Source organism: Capra hircus, chromosome 3, assembly GCF_001704415.2.
Source record: "Capra hircus breed San Clemente chromosome 3, ASM170441v1, whole genome shotgun sequence".
Taxonomy (NCBI): Eukaryota; Metazoa; Chordata; class Mammalia; order Artiodactyla; family Bovidae; genus Capra; species Capra hircus.
Genome location: NC_030810.1, coordinates 45,808,105 through 45,826,633, shown reverse-complemented (window position 1 = coordinate 45,826,633; position 18,529 = coordinate 45,808,105). Strand labels below are relative to the sequence as shown.

The window sequence follows — 18,529 nt, the reverse complement described above, 5'->3', positions numbered from 1 at the left end:
AAACAACACACACCTATATGGTTTCATTCGGCTCCAGGATGGATGACTCCAAAATTTATTCATCTCTAGCCCTGGCCTCTCCTCTGTACTTCAGATGTTTATATTCAATTACCCACTTGTTGATATCTCAATCTGAATGCCCAGTGAACTTCTGAAACTTGTTGATTAGTTGTCAGTTAAGTCGTGTCTGACTCTTTTTCAATCCCATGGACTGTAGGCCACCAGGCTCTTCTGTCCTTGGTGGTTTACTTGTTAAGTAGTGTCTGACTCTTGTGACCCCAGGGACTGTAGCCTGCTGGGGCTCCTTTATCCATGGGATTCTTCAAGCAAGCATACTAGAGTGGGTTGCCATTTCCTTTTCCAGGGGCTCTTCCTGACCCAGGAATTAAACCCAGGTCTTCTGCATTGCAGGCAGTTTCTTTACTGACTGAGCTACAAGGAATTCTTTAACTTAGCATGGTCAAAAGAAACATTGTAAAGCAACTATACCCCCAAACAAGAACAAAGAAATCTGGCTCAGAGAATCCACTCTTGAGTGAAACATCTTAATGGAAAAAAAAAAGGAAAGGCTAGTGAGGAAAGAGGAAAACAAGCAGAATAGTGATAGCCAAGTGAAGAAAATTTAAAGAAAGAGTCAAGCCACATGCTGAGACATGATGATGGGAATCTGACTATGGGACTTGACAGAGGTAGAGAGAATGTTTCGTGGTTGAAATTAAATTTGCTGCTACTTTTACTTTTAGTACCTGGTGTTATGGGTTATTATATAACAGGGCTTGTGTGATAAATAATTCTATACAATTATATAAAATCTACATAAAACTCTGCATTTCCAGAATTTCTAAAAAGCCTAGGTAATAGGCTCAAAAATATAACAGTTATAAAATATATAAATATTTAAGAACAGTTGCTACTTTTGATCCTTCTATTTTCATATATTTTTTTCTGTTGTGAATTAGAGATGCAAGTCCAACTAAATTGCTCATTAAATCTTTGAAGAAACATCCTAATAGAAAGATTGATGAATAGGGGCTTTCCTGGTGGCTCAGGGGTAAAGAATCCAACTGCCAGTTCAGGAGACATTGACCCCTGATCTGGGAGGATATTGCATGTCTCAGAGAAATTAAGCCAGGGCACCACAACTATTGAGCTCCTGCTCTCGAGCCCAGGAACCACAGCTGCTGAGCCCACGGGCAGCAACTACTGAAGCCTGTGTGTGCTCTGCAACAGGAGAAACCACTGCAACGAGAAACCTGCGCACTGCGACTAGAGAGTAGTCTCTGCTCATCACAACAGAGAAAAACCCACGCAGCAGTGAAGACCCAGCACAGCCAAAAACAGAAAATAAATACAATGATTTTTTTTCAAAGAGAAATTGATGAATACAATCCTTCTAGTAGCATTTTCTAGATTTTCAGGAAAAAAACTGCCAACTCTATACGTTTCTAGAAAACAGAAACTCAATCTTTTTAGTATGTAAATGAATTTAAAAGGTTATTCACTTCATTTCCTTCATTTTACACTTAAGGAAACCAAGACCATACATATATTTAGTGGAACACTGAGAGAGGCCTTCTGATTCCTACAACAGTGTTTACTGAATGCCACTGTCTATAAAAACTGCATAAAATTCATAAGTCAATTTGTAGAATTTGTTGTGATGAGTTAGACATTATTTGTGTCACATTATGATTTGTAATTTCAGAATTGCAGTACTAAGGTTACTGAAGAATAAAATTCTATGAGGAAAATATGAATTAATAGCTGTATTTTAAGTGGAGCAGGATGAGGTATGGGATGTCCCTGAAATCATTTTAGTAAATAATATACATTAAACCATCTTAATATCTGTTTTCTATAACTTTTATTAAATTATTGCCTTTTAATTTAAAAATTCATAAATAAAACCCCAAAATATTTCCAAGTTTTTCTTCTTATATTAAACTATTAAGCATTCAGAATAATGGTTGTTTCTTCACTTGGTCCCGATAGATGAAAGCCAGTTGAGGCTTTCAACTGGAAACCCTGTGAGCCCTTCAGGCAACTGATCAGAGTATCTAAAGAAATGTCTGAAATCATGTCTTAGCCAATTGCTTCATGAATTATTATATGCTCCACATATTATTAAGTATTAAAAATTATTTCTTCTGGGGTACACTACAGCATCTCCTTCAGGGAGGGTTTCTGAGCTTTATTTATTTTTGTCTTTGAATATGATGGATGGGAACTGCTTTGTATAACTCATTGAGCTTATTCTAATGTAATTCTAATGTAATGTTACAAGTCCTCTTTCAGGCACAAACTTTAGTTTGAATGTATACTCCTGGTAGGAGACAGCTCTGCAGCTCTGGCCATCCTGATGTATTAGGTTCATTAGCGGGTATGTCCTCTTTCTTGTCTGGGGCAGACAGAAACTCTAGAGTGTACTTTTTATATTTTTATTCTTCCAGTGTGAGCTTACTCTTGACCCCTGTGTTTGGCCATAGTGCAGCAGGCTGTAGCTTATAATGTGGTACACTCATGAAATTGTATTTTAATTCTAGTTCTGCTTCTTCAAATCTTAGGCTTCTAGTCAATAAAACAGGAACTGCTCTATCCATCACATTATTGCTTAGATGAAATCAGTTAATATATGAAAGGATTTTGAAACATCTGAAGCATCAAACTGTTTTTCCTTCCTATTTATGCTTTGGAGTCTATGTATTCTACATATACAAATATGCTTTGCCTTGAAGGAAATGCAACCCACTCCAGTATTCTTGCCTGGAGAATTTCATGGACAGAGGAGCCTGGCAGGTTATTGTCCATGGGATCGCAAATAGTCGGACATAACTGTGTGACTAACACTTACTTACTTTACTTATACATTTGCAAAAGAGAAAACGTTTATTTCAGTTTCTTTTAAAAATATTCAACAAGTTATGTATGAATTGTGTATGCTTCTAAATAGTGTTAATAACAATACATTATTCAGCTGGTACATTGTTGAGCTGTAGAATATCTCAAGTATGACTTCTCAGCCTTAGCTACACAATAGAATCACCTGTGGAGTTTCAAAAATTCCCATCACTCAGCTCACATTCAGACTAATGAAATCAGTTTCTTTGGGAATGAGGCCCGGACATTAGTGTTTTTCAAAGCTCCTGAACAACCTCCCTCCCTCTTCGTGACCCCATGGACTGTAGTCCACCAGGTTCCTCTGTCCATGGGATTCTCCAGGCAAGAATACTGGAGTGGGCTGCTATTCCCTTCTCCAGAGAATCTTCCCAATCCAGGGATCAAACCCAGGTTTCCATCATGGCAGATTCTTTTATCATCTGAGCCACCAGGGAAGCCTAGAACTAGAACTAGCAATTCCACTCTGGGGCCTATATCCAGGAAAAATGAAAACACTAATTCAGAAAGACGCACGAACCGCTATCTTCACAGAAGCACTATTTACCATATCCAAGACTTGGAAATGACCCAAGTGCCCATCAAAGGACAAATGAATAAAGAGGATGTAATATATATACACACAATATAAAAGGCCATATAAAAGGATAGAATTTTACTATTTACAACAAAATGAATGGGCTTAGAGGGCATTATGCTAAATGAAATAAGTGAGATAGACAAATACTGTAGGACATCACTGACATGCGGAATCTAAAAAATAATACAAATGAATATATATGCAACACAGAAATAGACTCATAGACATAGAAAACAAACTTGTGGTTACCAAACGGAAGAGGGGAGGGGGTAAAAATAAATTAAGGGTATGGGATTAATAGAAACAAACCATTATTTATAAAATAAATAAACAACAAGGATATATAGTATGGGAAATCATAGCCAATATCTTACAATAATTTATAATGAAATATAATCTGCAAAAATACTGAATCACTATGCTGTATACCTGAGACTAAAATAATATTGTTAATCAACTATACTTCAATAAAAAAGTTGAGAAGATTCTAAAGTACAGCTGAGGTTGAGAAAAACTGATATAAAGTATTATTTTACTGAGAATAAGAGGATAAGGTAAATAGTCACTTGAACTGGGAAACAAAGGAAGGAGCTGAGAAAATGGATATGATGGCTAAGAATTTTCATGTGGAATGGGAAGGAGTCAAGTCTTCACTCTCTGGTTTTCTTCAACTCACTGTTTAATACAATTCTATGATTCTCTATTATATTTGTCAATAATCAAAATAGTTTATGCATTATAATCCCTTATTTTTTCTTTTTTAAAATTATTGTTTGTTGAAATAATTGCTTTACTATGTTGTGTAGTTTCTACTGTTCAGCAAAGTGGATCAGCCATGCATATACATATATCCCTTTCCTTTGGGATTTCCTTCCCATTCAGATCATCACAATGCATTAAACAGAGTTCCCTGTGCTACAGAGTTGTTCTCATTAGCTCTTTATTTTATACATAGCATCAATAGTATATATGTATCAATTCCAATCTCCCAATTCCTTCCATCTTTCTTTTCCCTCTTGATATCTATTTATTTATTCTCTACCTCTGTGTCTCTATTTCTTCTTTGCAAATAAGGTCATCTATATCATTTTTATAGATTCCAACCTAAATATCTATCAACAGAGGAATAGATAAAGATGTGTTACATATATACAATGGAATATTTATTACTCAGCCATAAAAAAGAGCAAAATTGGGTCATTTGTATAATCCCTTTTCTAAGTAGAGTTCCCTGATAATGAACTTCAAGTGACATGCACATGAGTTTGTTGAAGGTAATTTGTTAAAAAAGATATGCATTATTACACATCAGATTTCTAGTTTATAAAAACTAATACCTTGAATCTGGACAGAACTTTATGCTTTAAAAATCACTTTCATATATTTTATGTTAATTATAGAGTTGAAAACAGACTTTCTACTTAATTTCTATGAAAAATGAATATGTAAAAATAAGTGTATTAAATTAGAATTCATAGATATTTTGCCTTGTGTTATTGTGATGGGTAGTTTGAATGTTGAGATAGTTTCATCATTCAGGATGAAAATCAAAGTTTACTAAGTGCTTCTTTAAGGTTAAAAAAAGTTAAGTGTGCTGGCTAGCTACAAATGACATTCATTTAAATCCATTCAATATCCCTGGTGGTAGAATTTATTATGTATTTTCAGGGGTATATGGAACTCACTTTAATCATATTAGAAACTCATTAGTTCTTTAGGCCACACTAAGGGATACAGAGGTAAATTTTTGTTGATAATAAAACTTTCCATTTGTTGAGTATTTTTGCTTTTTAAAGCATTGGACATGTTCCTGTGAGTTCCAGTCAGTGTCTATTCCATCTAATAAAGTAACAGGCAAATTTGACCTTGGAGTACAGATTGAAACAGGGAAAAGGCTAATAGAGTTCTGCCAAGAGAATGCACTGGTCATAGCAAAAACCCTCTTCCAACAACACAAGAGAAGACTCTACACGTGGACATCACCAAATAGTCAACACTGAAATCAGACTGATTATATTCTTTGCAGCCAAAGATGGAGAAGCTCTATACAGTCAGCAAAAACAAGACCGGGAGCTGACTGTGGCTTAGATCATGAACTCCTTATTGCCAAATTCAGACTGAAATTGAAGAAAGTGGAGAAAACCATTAGACCATTCAGGTATGACCTAAATCAAATCCTTTATGATTATACAGTGGAAGTGAGAAATAGAGTTAAGGGACTAGATCTGATAAACAGAGTGCCTGATGAATTATGGATGGATGTTCATGACATTGTATAGGAGACAGGAATCAAGACCACCCCCAAGAAAAAGAAATGCAAAAAAGCAAAATGGCTGTCTGAGGAGGCCGTACAAATAGCTGTGAAAAGAAGGGAAGCGAAAAGCAAAGGAGAAAAGGAAAGATATACCCAACTGAATGCAGAGTTCCAAAGAATAGCAAGGAGAGATAAGAAAGCCATCCTCAGTGATCAATGCAAAGAAATAGAGGAAAACAATAGAATGGGAAAGACTAGAGACTTCTTCAAGAAAATTAGAGATACCAAGGGAACATTTCATGCAAAAATGGGCTCAATAAAGGACAGAAATGGTAGGGACTAACAGAAGCAGAAGATATTAAGAAGAGGTGGTAAGAATACATAGAACTGTACAAAAAAGATCTTCATGACCCAGATAATCATGATGATGTGATCACTCACCTAGAGCCAGACATCCCAGAATGTGAAGTCAAGTGGGCCTTAGGAAGCATCACTATGAACAAAGCTAGTGGAGGTGATGGAATTCCAGTTGAGCTATTTCAAATCCTGAAAGATGATGCTGTGAAAGTGCTGCACTCAATATGCCAGCACATTTGAAAAACTCAGCAGTGGCCACAGGACTGGAAAAGGTCAGTTTTCATTCCAATCCCAAAGAAACACAATGCCAAAGAATGTTCAAACTACTGCACAATTGCACTCATCTCACATGCTAGTAAAGTAATGCTCAAAATTCTCCAAGCCAGGCTTAAGCAGTACATGAACCATGAACTTCCAGATGTTCAAGCTGGTTTTAGAAAAGGCAGAGGAACCAGAGATCAAATTGCCAACATCTGCTGGATCATTGAAAAAGCAAGAGGGTTCCAGAAAAACATCTATTTCTGCTTTGTTGAGTATGCCAAAGCCTTTGACTGAGTGGATCACAAAAAACTGTGGAAAATTCTGAAAGAGATGGGAATACCAGAGCACTTGACCTGCATCTTGAGAAACCTGTATGCAGGTCAGGAAGCGACAGTTAGAACTTGACACGGAACAACAGACTGGTTCCAAATAGGAAAAGGAGTACGTCAAGGCTGTATATTGTCACCCTGCTTATTTAACTTATATGCAGAGCACATCATGAGAAACGATGGGCTGGAGGAAGCAGAAGCTGGAATCAAGATTGCCAGGAGAAATATCAATAACCTCAGATATGCAGATGACACCACCCTTATGGCAGAAAGTGAAGAAGAACTAAAGAGCCTCTTGGTGAAAGTTAAAGAGGAGAGTGAAAAAGTTGGTTTAAAGCTCAACATTCAGAAAATGAAGATCATGGCATCCGGTCCCATCACTTCATGGCAAATAGATAGGGAAACAGTGGAAATAGTGGCTGACTTTATTTTTGGGGGCTCCAAAAATCACTCCAGATGGTTATTGCAGTCATGAAATTAAAAGATGCTTCCTCCTTGGAAGGAAAGTTATGACCAACCCAGATAGCATATAAAAAGCAGAGATGTTACTTTGCCAACAAAGGTCCGTCTAGTCAAGGCTATGGTTTTTCCAGTAGTCATGTATGGATGTGAGAGTTGGATTATAAATAAAGCTGAGTGCAGAAGAATTGATGGTTTTGAACTGTGGTGTTGGAGAAGACCCTTGAGAGTCCCTTGGACTGCAAGGAGATCCAACCAGTCCATCCTAAAGGAGATCAGTCCTGGGTGTTCATTCGAAGGACTGATGTTGAAGCTGAAACTCCAATACTTTGGCCACCTGATGTGAAGAGCTGACTCATTTGAAAAGACCCTGATGCTGGGAAAGATTGAGGGCTAGAGGAGAAGGGGATGACAGAGGATGAGATGCTTGGATGGCATCACTGACTCGATGGACGTGGGTTTCGGTGGACTCTAGGAGTTGGTGATGGACAGGTAGGCCTGGAGTGCTGCAGTTCATGGGGTTGCTAAGAGTTGGACACGACTGAGAGACTGAACAGAAAGCAGTTCTAAAACTTTGAACTGTAGTTGAAACAGGTTCAGTTAATATTATTTGACAGAAGGGGACAATGAGGCCACAGCAAGTTTCTGATTCATATGGTTAATTTAATAGTAAAACTGGCACAGAGAACTTGGGTTCTGGGTTAGACAGCCTTGGGTTAAAATTTCAGCCTGACCAATTATACCTCTCACATATTATTTTCTTTGTGCCTTGGTCTTCATTTATAAAAAGTAAGTAAGATTATTGTGTACACTAAGTACAAGAGGATATGCAAGCAGGACAAGCTATATAATTAGTGTGGCCTGATGCAAAATGAAAACATGAGGCTCCTTGTTTAATGATTATTAAGAATTACAAATTGGTGATAGCAGAGCATTAAACCAAGTGCAGGGCCCGTCCAAGTGCAGGACTTGGTGCGGCTGTACAGATCACACATCCTGAAGCCAGGCCTGTGTGCAAGGTACCTGGTATATATAGCACAGATACAATACATGTAATATAAATAGCATAGTTGACACTTAATATATGGCAACTATTGTCCCTTCTTGTCCTATTTTCATTCAGACTTCTCTTCCCTGAATTAAAAAAAAATGTAGATTCATTGTAATTGGTTCTGTCGTTTATACCTATAGCATTCCAATAAGTGATTGCTTTTTTTAAAAGTTTTTATTTATTCATTTATTTATGGCTGTGCTGGGTCTACGTTGTGTTGTGTGGGCTTTCTCTAGTTGTGGCTAGCAGGGTCATTCTCCATTGCAGAGGCTTTTCTTGGGCAGCAGTGGCTCTAGTTGTGTGGGCTTCAGGAGTTGTGGCTCACAGGTTTAGTTGCTCTGCAGCATGAGGAATCTTCCCAGACCAGGGATCAGGTCCATGTCCCCTGCACTGGCAGGTGGATGATTATTGAGAATTATAATCTTAATGAAGAATTATAATTAAGCATTATCCACTGCTCCACCAGGGATATCCCAAGTGATTCTTTTGTAAAAGTAAAAATCTCCAAACTTTCATAGAAATTACTGTGCTTTATTATGCTATACCTAGCATATCTATTGGAGAAGGCAATGGCACCCCACTCCAGTACTCTTGCCTAGAAAATCCCGTGGACGGAGGAGCCTGGTAGGCTGCAGTTTTCCATGGGGTCGCTAAGAGTCGGGCACGACTGAGCGACTCACTTTCACTTTTCACTTTCATGCATTGGAGACAGAAATGGCAACCCACTCCAGTGTTCTTGCCTGGAGAATTCCAGAGACAGAGGAGCTTAGTGGGCTGCCGTCTATGAGGTCGCATAGAGTCGGACACGACTGAAGCGACTTAGCAGCAGCAGCAGCAGCAGCAGCAGCAGCAGATCTATTGGTACTATGTTTATGATGTCTCCTTGCACTTAAAAATTGTGAATGACTTAGGTTTTTTCTATGCAGTACTTGATCAAATTTTACACTGTTGCTGTAATCATTTAAGAAAACTGTTTTACTGGTCTTTTCAATGCACCACTAAAAATGTCTTATGAAGATACAGGATTTTGATTTATATGTCTAAAGCCTATATTAGAAATTGTCAGTTACTTCCTGGGTCTTTGCACTTCAATCATTGCTCTATAATTTTCATGCAAAACTATACAGATCTTAAATGTTTTAAATATTCTCCTCCATTTTTTCTTGCTAAATATGGAAAACGTCTTGCTTTTAACGCATACACATATATATTAGAGAGGTCCGAGTTTTCAAAATTAAAGTGACTTAGGAATGTAAAAAATACATAAATATTTTTATTATGAGAGTGAACTATATAATCTCCTCAGCCTCTTTTTGTTTGTTTTCTATCTGTATAGGGAGGTTGGTACTGATAATCATTAAGCAACATCTAGTATTTTAATTCTTAAAATCTTGTATTTCTATGTCTTTTGTTTCCAGTTTCTTTAGTGCCAAACTTATTTTGCATGTGCATGCATATGTGTAAAATTGTATCATTTGACTGTCCCCAAAACTTTTTGAATGTTGTTGGTGGGTGGTAATGTTCTCATTTTATAAGGAGAAAAACAGAACCTCATGAAAGAGTTAAAGACTTGGTCAGAGTCACACACTTTAAAAAAGGTACCATTAAACTCAAACTCCAAATTCTGAGACCTATTCCTAGTATTCTAGCATTTGTTGAATGCTATAGCACAGGAGTCCCCAGCCCCTGGGCCATGGACTGGTACTGCCCGTGGCCTGTTGGGAACTGGGCTACACAGCAGGAGGTGAGTGGCAGGTGAACGAGTGAAGCTTCATCTGTATTTTCAACCACTACCTGCTGCTCACATTTCCACCTGGGCTCCGTCTCCTGTCAGATCAGCTTTGGCATTAGATTCTCACAGGAGTGTGAACTCTACTGTGCTCAAATCATCCCCAAACCATCCCCCCTCCCAGGTCTGTGGAAAAATTGTCTTCCATGAAACCAATCCCTGGTGCCAAAAAGATTGGGGACCCCTTGTTGTAGAGCTAAACGAAGAAGTGGAGAGGTTAGAAAAAGACAGATATGAAAGAAAGCAGTGTAGCAGTTGGTGATGTACTGGGAAATGTTTAAGAGCTGGCTGGGGGAAGGTGAGGCCCCTGGTTTGTAGTGTTGATTTCCCTAGTGTAATTATCTTCACAATTTCAATTTATCAGTGTGATGTCACCGAAGGTGGAGTTGGGAAGAGATGCACATTGTAATGAGCCAGGATGTCTATGTGTCAGCCTGCCACTGGTAGTGGATAATTATTAGTCTGAGTCATAAAAAATGTTCTGAGAAACTGTCTCTGGGTTTGTAACTCAGGGAAAGGGGGAGCATTGTTTGGGGACTAGTACTATTTGTTTAAAGTGTCCTTAGACTTCCTCATGTTCACTCCAGTTTTTATCTCAGCATTGCAAACCATTTCAGCCTGAAACCAAGGCAGAAAAAAACCTGGGGATTTTAAAAGTAATTACACTTAAGTACTTTCCTTAATGCAAACATTGAATGTTCAAGTTTTCACCTCCCAGATTGAAAGATACCTCATGTTTTTAGAGCTGCAAAACACTTGCAATGACTATAAATGCATTCTCTATGATGTTTTAAATTTAATAAGTACGTGAATTAAAACTTAGTAATACTCTTATTAAGTCAAGCTATACAATTTATGTATTTTTGGAGTAATAATGCTAAAAGGCCTTTAAATTAGAGTGTTCAGAATAACCGCATGCTAATACTAACCCTTGGAGAAGGAGATGGCAATCCATCCCAGTATTCTTGCCTGAAAAATTCCATGGACAGAGGAGCCTGGTGTCCACTGAGTTGCATAAGAGTCAGACAGGACTTAGCAAAAAAACAACAAATAACAATACTAACCCTATCACTAAAAGTAGGTGAAACAGAAGGTATTGATCTCAGTGGATTTAAATGTGCTGATTCTGGGAGAAAGAACTTTTGTAATAACTCATTTTATTAATTATGTCTGCTAACAACAGGAATAATTAAATCAGAGAATTAGATTGAAGTTACGATATTTGTAGTGAAGAGGACATGAACAATTTTTAACCTAAGATGCCTGTGGTAAAGCATAATTTAAAACTTTATTAACTTTTAAAAATCTCTAGAGAATTAAAAACCTCAACTCATTACCTGATTAAAGACATCTGTCTGCTTTATTTTACCTTAAATCTAACACTTGGCCTAGATCAAGGCAAGATAGGAAGAAAATTATCATAAAAAAACTGTGATTCTGAGAATGATTAATATATAATCTCAGGTTCAAGAAGGGTATTAGGAAACACAGGAGATTTCTAGAACAGCTGGGATCCAAATAATAAATGACTCTTAATAGCATAAAGGAAAAAGCTAGAGAATGAAGATAATCTTATTTGATATGTTTAGAAAATGAGAAGGGTGATTTGTGAAGCTTTGAGTAAGCAATAATAAAGTGAAACCTTTACAAACCATATTAAGGGGTTAGTGAAGTCAGTAGGAGCTTTGCCTTATTATCTGCAGAATGAAATAAGGGAAATTAATTTTCTGAGAGTATTAAGATCTTGTTGTCTTACTTTCTAAGCTTAATATGACTCAAAAGATGAGAGCCTATTCAATATTCTAGCCTTAAGGAAGAAAATAAGATTTTACAATAGAAAACCAAATCCTAATTTTAGGTAGGTCAGAAGAGCAGCAATTTTTTTTTTTTTTTTAACTACATGGTATTTATCAATAGCTTTTGGAGCATTTCAGGAATGTTTCCCTTCTAACTGCTTTATCATTTTGATCATAGCAAAGATTTATCTCTGTGTTATTCAACAATTAGAAGATAAAACTTAAAAAAAAAACCCCACAAATAGAAGGGAATATACAGTTTACTTTATACACTGTTAATTTCACCAAAGGCCTTGTATTTACACCTAATTCACTGAAGCACTTTGTAACATTCAAAAGCTGTGCTGAAAAGCTAAATCAGAGTTGAGAGTAGGTAGAAAAAGGTACAGGATAAACCAGAAAAACTATCCCAATTCATCAATTTTTCTCTATGTGAAATGGGCATTTTAATCAACCATCAATTACTATATGTTGTAGATCTTAACCACTGAAAATGACAGTAAAATCGCAACAAAGAGGGCTTCAATCCATTCAACATGGTGACACATTACCATGTCTCATGCTACATTAATGAGGGAAGGCAAACCATGGACTGCTGGGACTTATCCAAACATTTCCTAAAAATTCATCAGTTACAAGAACTCCTCTCACCTGCTCTGGATATCCATCCATACTCCTTTGCCCTTTAGTTTGAATTAAGCACCGTCCAGGCTGAGGTCCCCGAGTGGCCTGTGAAGAGGGGATCTGAATAGGCAATGGTGACTGAAATTGCTGGATGGTCACTTTGTTAATGTTTCCCTCGTATGGCTGCTGCTCCCGACTACGATGCTGAAGGCTTTGGGAGCCCATCAAGGTCTGGATGTGGCTGCCTGCCTGTGGAGAAGATAATCTGTCAGAAGATTTGTGGTGTTGAAAGGATGTGATTAAAGTAGGGGGGAAAAAAGCACAGAGTAAGTAAAGTGGCATCATTTGGGCTTTCAGCCATGGCTGGAAAAGATAATGAAAAAACAGTAAGGGTCTGCCTACTGTGGTCTGTGAAAATGTTAATATCAGAGCAAGGTCACATTAAATACATTCGTAGTCATCTGATAGCTTATCAAAGGTGATTTTAACCCCCTTTTAAAGGAACAATGTTCAGTCTGAAAAATTTCAAGAAGAAAAGGTCAGAACTTAAAAAATAAAGAGGTGAACCATCTGGCATTTCACTTTGAACAATAGCAGGGAGAGGAATGTAATATGTGAAACATTGGGGGAAATGATAGAAACTAATTCCTAATTCTGAAGCAAAAGAGTTGAATTCCATATTTGTCTTCATGCCACACATATGTATAGGAAGCTTGTTTTGGTGAGTACAATTGATATTTATTAATTTTCTCTATTATTAAACCAAGAATACTTTTTTGGGAATTTTAAAATTCCATTAAAATTAATCATGTGAAATTCTTGTGTCTAGCCTGTAGAGGCACTAGTTATGCAAGTGAAGTGAAAGTCACTCAGTCCTGTCAGTTCTTTGTGACCCCATGGACCAAACAGTCCATGGAATTCTCCAGGCCAGAATACCAGAGTGGGTAGCTGTTTCCTTCTCCAGGGGATCTTCCCAACCCAGGGACTGAACCAAGGTCTCCTGCATTGCAGGTGGATTCTTTACCAGCTGAGCCATGAGGGAAGCCCAGCTATGCAAAGGTCTTTGAAATGAGCTCTGCATGCAGATCTTGATGTGAGCTTTCAGAGATTCATCAGTACCCCATTTAAAGCAACAGCAATCATTTATCAGTCCACGTATGGTTGCTCCCCAGTAGCTCAGCTGGTAAAGAATCCACCTGCAATTCAGGAGACCCCAGTTCGATTCTTGGGTTAGAAAGATCCACTGGAGAAGGGATAGGTTACCCACTCCAGTATTCTTGGGCTTCCCTGGTGTCTTAGCTGGTTAAGAATCTGCCTGAAAAATGCGGGAGTCCTGGTTAGATCCCTGGGTTGGGAAGATCCCCTGGAGATGGGAATGGCTACCCAGTCCAGTCTTTCATAAACCATCATTATGAAAGGATCTGAGGGATTACGTTCTGAATTCATTGTCTTTCTTATTGATGTTTTAAGGGTAGGCAATTTGGAATTTAAAAGTAAATTTCACCTAAGAATTCATTAGTTATGAAAGTTGGTGAATTTTCCTGACTAACCAAGATTTTTGATTACTACGAAAAAGTCAGATTGGAGGAACAAGGAAAATTTATTTAACAAGTATTCAAGGAAAAGATGACTTCATTAATTTAAGGTTCTTACAGAAGAGCAACATAGGGATATAAGGAGATGACAGTGATCATTGGAAAATCATTTGGAGAGGGAAGGCATGTTGTTTGATTTCAAACAACAGGTATTTCAGCTAAGAAAATATTAAAAATTACTATTTGGCAATATGCAAGGCAAAGTAAAAAATCATTTGATTACATTTTAGATATCCAACTGATTGTCTTATCATGTACAATTTTTTTAACATTCAAAACCAGTAAAGATATTTCAGTCACAAGAAATTGGAGGAAAAGATGCAAAAAGAAGTTCAGGTACAATATCAAACACAGCACAATATCAAAACAATTATCATACCAATACTGTCTAATGTAACCAGGGATCACAAAACTATGACATCATAAGCACAACTAAGATAAACTCATAATAGGCAAATGTGTATTTCTCTAATATATCTATTTCCTTCTCAGAAATCTAAATGAAAGATGTCACAACTTTCTCAGCCATTCTAGAAGACTGAACGCACTTTTGGTCAAGTATTCCCTTTTTGCAAATTCCATTCTCTCATACCTCCATGGAATTTCATGTTCTCTTGTTAGGTAGGAGAAGAAAACCATGATAAGCCCAGTATCACATTTTGAGCTACTGTACTCTGAATGAACTCACTGGCCTGCTGAGTTACTTAGAGAAAATAGTTTCCTGGACTTAGAGAAGCTGGGGGTATAGGCTGACCAAGACTGACTGGCTTGACTACTAAACAATCAATTGACTTTATATCCTCTTCTTGTCTCCATTGATGTAGTATTCATGGGTCTTCAGTTAGTGCTTGAGCCAATGGAAAAGAGGAAGACTGGCTGTTTAACTGAAAGTGACAGACAAGAAAAGAATTTTTATAGCCCCCCAAATTTAGAGGGGTCCAGAACACAGCTCGAGTCCTATGAGCATAATTCACATGAGATAATCAATAATGATTGCTTAGCCACAATTTCATTGATTAGAATATTCTGATAATGGTCTACTCAAGGGTAAAAAACTGTATGCTATAGTTTTAAAATGTATTATATTATAGCCTTTAAAATTATTTTTATGCATGGTGGATTCATGTTGATGTATGGCAAAACCAATACAATATTTTAAAGTAATTAACCTCCAATTAAAATAAATTAATTTATATTAAAAAAATAATTTTTATGGCTTATTTTTTTCCTTCTGATTGGAAAGTTTGAGCTTTAATTATGCTTTGATTTGAAACCTTTCAGGGCAAGCACCATATCATACTTAACATCTTTAATAACTGGCACTGTAATTTATATTTAATAAACAGTGGCTACCATCCAAACACTAAGTGCCAGACAATGTGCTAAAACTTATGTTACACATATTATCTCCTTTAACCCTTACAATAGTATTAAGGGATTAATTATTATTAGCTGTTATTATTTAATTTTACTGAGGAGGAAACTATGGCTTGGAGAGGTTAAGTAACTGTCCCAAGTAATTTGCACAACTGGGAAACTGGCTGGACCAGGATTTGAACCAAGGCTGTCTGACAATCAGAGTTCATGTTCTTAAATGCAAAATTATAGTGCAACAACCATTTCCCCCAAATTGTCTCTCTCCCTCCAATAGTTGAACTATGAAATGAAAAGGAACCACAAAAAGAAACAAAAGTATCAGGTTGTTGAGGAAGGGTATATCAAATTTCTTTAGCAGTCCTTTAATTTGCTAAAGAGCCATTCCTACTTTTTGAATTAGGTCTATTATCTAGTTTTAGATCTTATGTATGTGACTTAGAACTTTATACTTAAGCAAACAGGAGGATGCTCTGTGTATTTAGCAATCTTCTCATGATTATAAAATAATAATGCTCATGTTCTCAGATGGCTTGGCAAACATAAAGTGGGCATGGAAGGAACATTCTGTAAAATGATTCTGCTCACATCAGCAGCAATTCTTTCACCCTCTGTTGGGGCTACAGGGTGCAATAAATGGGGATGGGCAATGACAGCTATAGAAAGCAAAGAATTAACACTAAATTTTATGTGAAGTTAACCAAACATAAATGACACAAGACATCTAATGGAACAATTATGGTGTGGAGGGACTATAAAGAGGAAGTTTTTTTTGACTTGCACAGAGGCTTGAGAAAGTAATAAGGATGCTCATGAAGAAGTATAAAGGACTGACGAAAATGTAGAAAATGTCAAGTGACTGGATTTGTTCAAGTAGAGGGTTAGCTATGAGAACATTGACTCATACTGAAGGAGAATTTGAACATGAAGTTTTCTATAAAGGTTGAGTTGCACATTTTGAATGATAAAAAGAAATAGAGAAGCTTTGACATTTGTTTTGAACTTTCAAAGGGAGGTTGAACAGAATAACATGTATTTGAGGAGAATAGTATGGAAGATGATGTTTTCAAGTTGACCCAAAAACACTGTCAAGGTTTACAGAGAAAAACTCCAAACATCCCAAGGAAATATTTTTGTCAAAGCCACAGGAAAAAAAATGTGATTTGATACCAAATGGCACTATTCATATACAATTTATCCCATAGCTCGTTATTCTGTGGAAATTTGAAATGTTTGGGGGGTTTTGTATGATATAAAATAGATGATATTTTTTCACTACATCAAGTTGTGATTCACACTATTTTCTTAGGAAAGACTGACAAGTGTATTACTCAATTTGGCTATCTGTTTTACTACTTATCTTGGCTCTTGGACCACTTGTAATTGCTTCCAAAAATTAAACACAGCCTCAAAGGACGACAATTTATGCCACTGAGAATACTCAAATGGATACAATTCATTTTCTAAAATTGAGTTCAAAAGAGTTATAAAGATATTTGGGACCAATGTCAACAACACAGAAACATCTACAAGGAATAATTAAGTAACTGATTTCAAGGAAACAGCAGTACTCATTTAAATGAGTTGGTTTCAATAATTTTGTAAAACAACAACAGTTCTATCACTTACAATCTACAACATATACTCTGCAGTACCTTTTTTTTTTTTTTTAACAGATAGGGTTCAGTGTCAGAAATCAGCACAGTAGGATTTCTGCTTCAAGTAGATAGAGTAGACATACTTTTCCCTATTCCCTCCATTAAGAACAATGAAAAACACTGGATGTTATAAATAAACAAATATAGGAGAACTCTGGAACGTAGACTGAAGAGGCTAAGGACCAAGTAACAACATGGTAGTAAATTTCTCAGGTTTTATTTTTGTGTCATATATCCCAGACTAGAAGTTGAAAAAGTGGACATCCCCCAAATGCCAACCAGGATAGATGAGGAAAGCCCCAACAAAAGCCTATTCTCTCTAGCCAAAGGACAAGGAAAAAAGAGCATCTTAGCAAGACAGAAAACTTTTAGATAACAATTGCTCTGTTATAGCCAAACACCATGGAAAGGACTGTGGTCCCACCATGACAATGCCAGCAAAGACCAAGTGGGAAGAGGAGACGTCTACCCTTATAAGGCTTTAACAAGGCACAACACTTCTGCTGGGGTGGTGTCAGAGAAGGCCAAGTGAGGCATCAGTGAATGCATCCCCACTGGCCAGTAGTAAGCCACTTGCCACCCAGTGGTGTCAGTGGAGACCACACAAGGAGCATGGACTCACACCCCAACCCAGCAGTAATGAGGCACTCTACCTTCGCATTAGGCTGGTTAGAGAGGTCTTAGGAGACAGTCAGGATATCCTCCATCGCTTAAGTACAATGGGGCTACTCCCACTTAGGTATCAGTGGAGACATTCTGGGAGCCAGAACTTCAGTCCCCTAACAAAAATGAGGAGACTTTGCCTCAAGTGTCACTGGATCCTAAATGAAAAAATTGGACTTGTACCCCAGCTTGGCCAAAATGAGGCAACTGGAGTGGTGTCAGAGAAGACCAGCTACAACAGATGATTTAAATATAATTCAGAGTTTTGTAACATAGTATGAAAATATCTAGGTTTTAACCATACCAAGAACAAGGAAGATCTCAAACCATGGGGAAAAAAAAAACCAATAGATGCTAACACTGAGATGACAGAAATTAGAACTAGCTGAAAAGATTTTTAAGGTGACAATAAAAAAATGCTTCAGTGATTAATTACATACATGCTTGAAACAAATAAAAGAACAGAAACCCACCAAAGGAATATAATATCTTAGTAAAGAAACACAAGATGTAAAGAAGAAACACATGGAAATTTTACAGTTAGAAAACATAACTGAAAAGCTCTGTGTATGGGCTTAACATCGGAATGTAGAGAACAAAGAGAAAAAAAAAAAAACTGAAAGGATGATAGAAATTATTCAGTCTGTAACAAAGAGAAAACACAGTGAGAAAAAGAAAAAAATGAACAGAGTCCCAGAAACTCTGTTCAAAGGTTCCAACAGTAATATTGTCAAAACAGATGAGAAAGAAGTCAGGCTGAAAAATTAAAAGAAATAATGACAGAAAAATTCTGAAATTTGGCAAAAGAAAAGTCCTATAGATTTAAGAAGCAGAGAGAAATCTC

At 37.0% G+C, this 18,529-nt stretch overlaps 1 protein-coding gene across 1 annotated transcript in view; it reads right to left on the bottom strand.

The window, feature by feature from the left end:
- The window catches only part of LRRC7 (leucine rich repeat containing 7), a 390,782-nt gene that overhangs the window by 44,436 nt on the left and 327,817 nt on the right, over positions 1-18,529 (bottom strand). Inside the window, exon 22 of the mRNA XM_018045424.1 lies at positions 12,423-12,644. Coding sequence (XP_017900913.1) covers positions 12,423-12,644 — 222 coding nt within the window. The remainder of the gene's footprint in view (positions 1-12,422; positions 12,645-18,529) is intronic.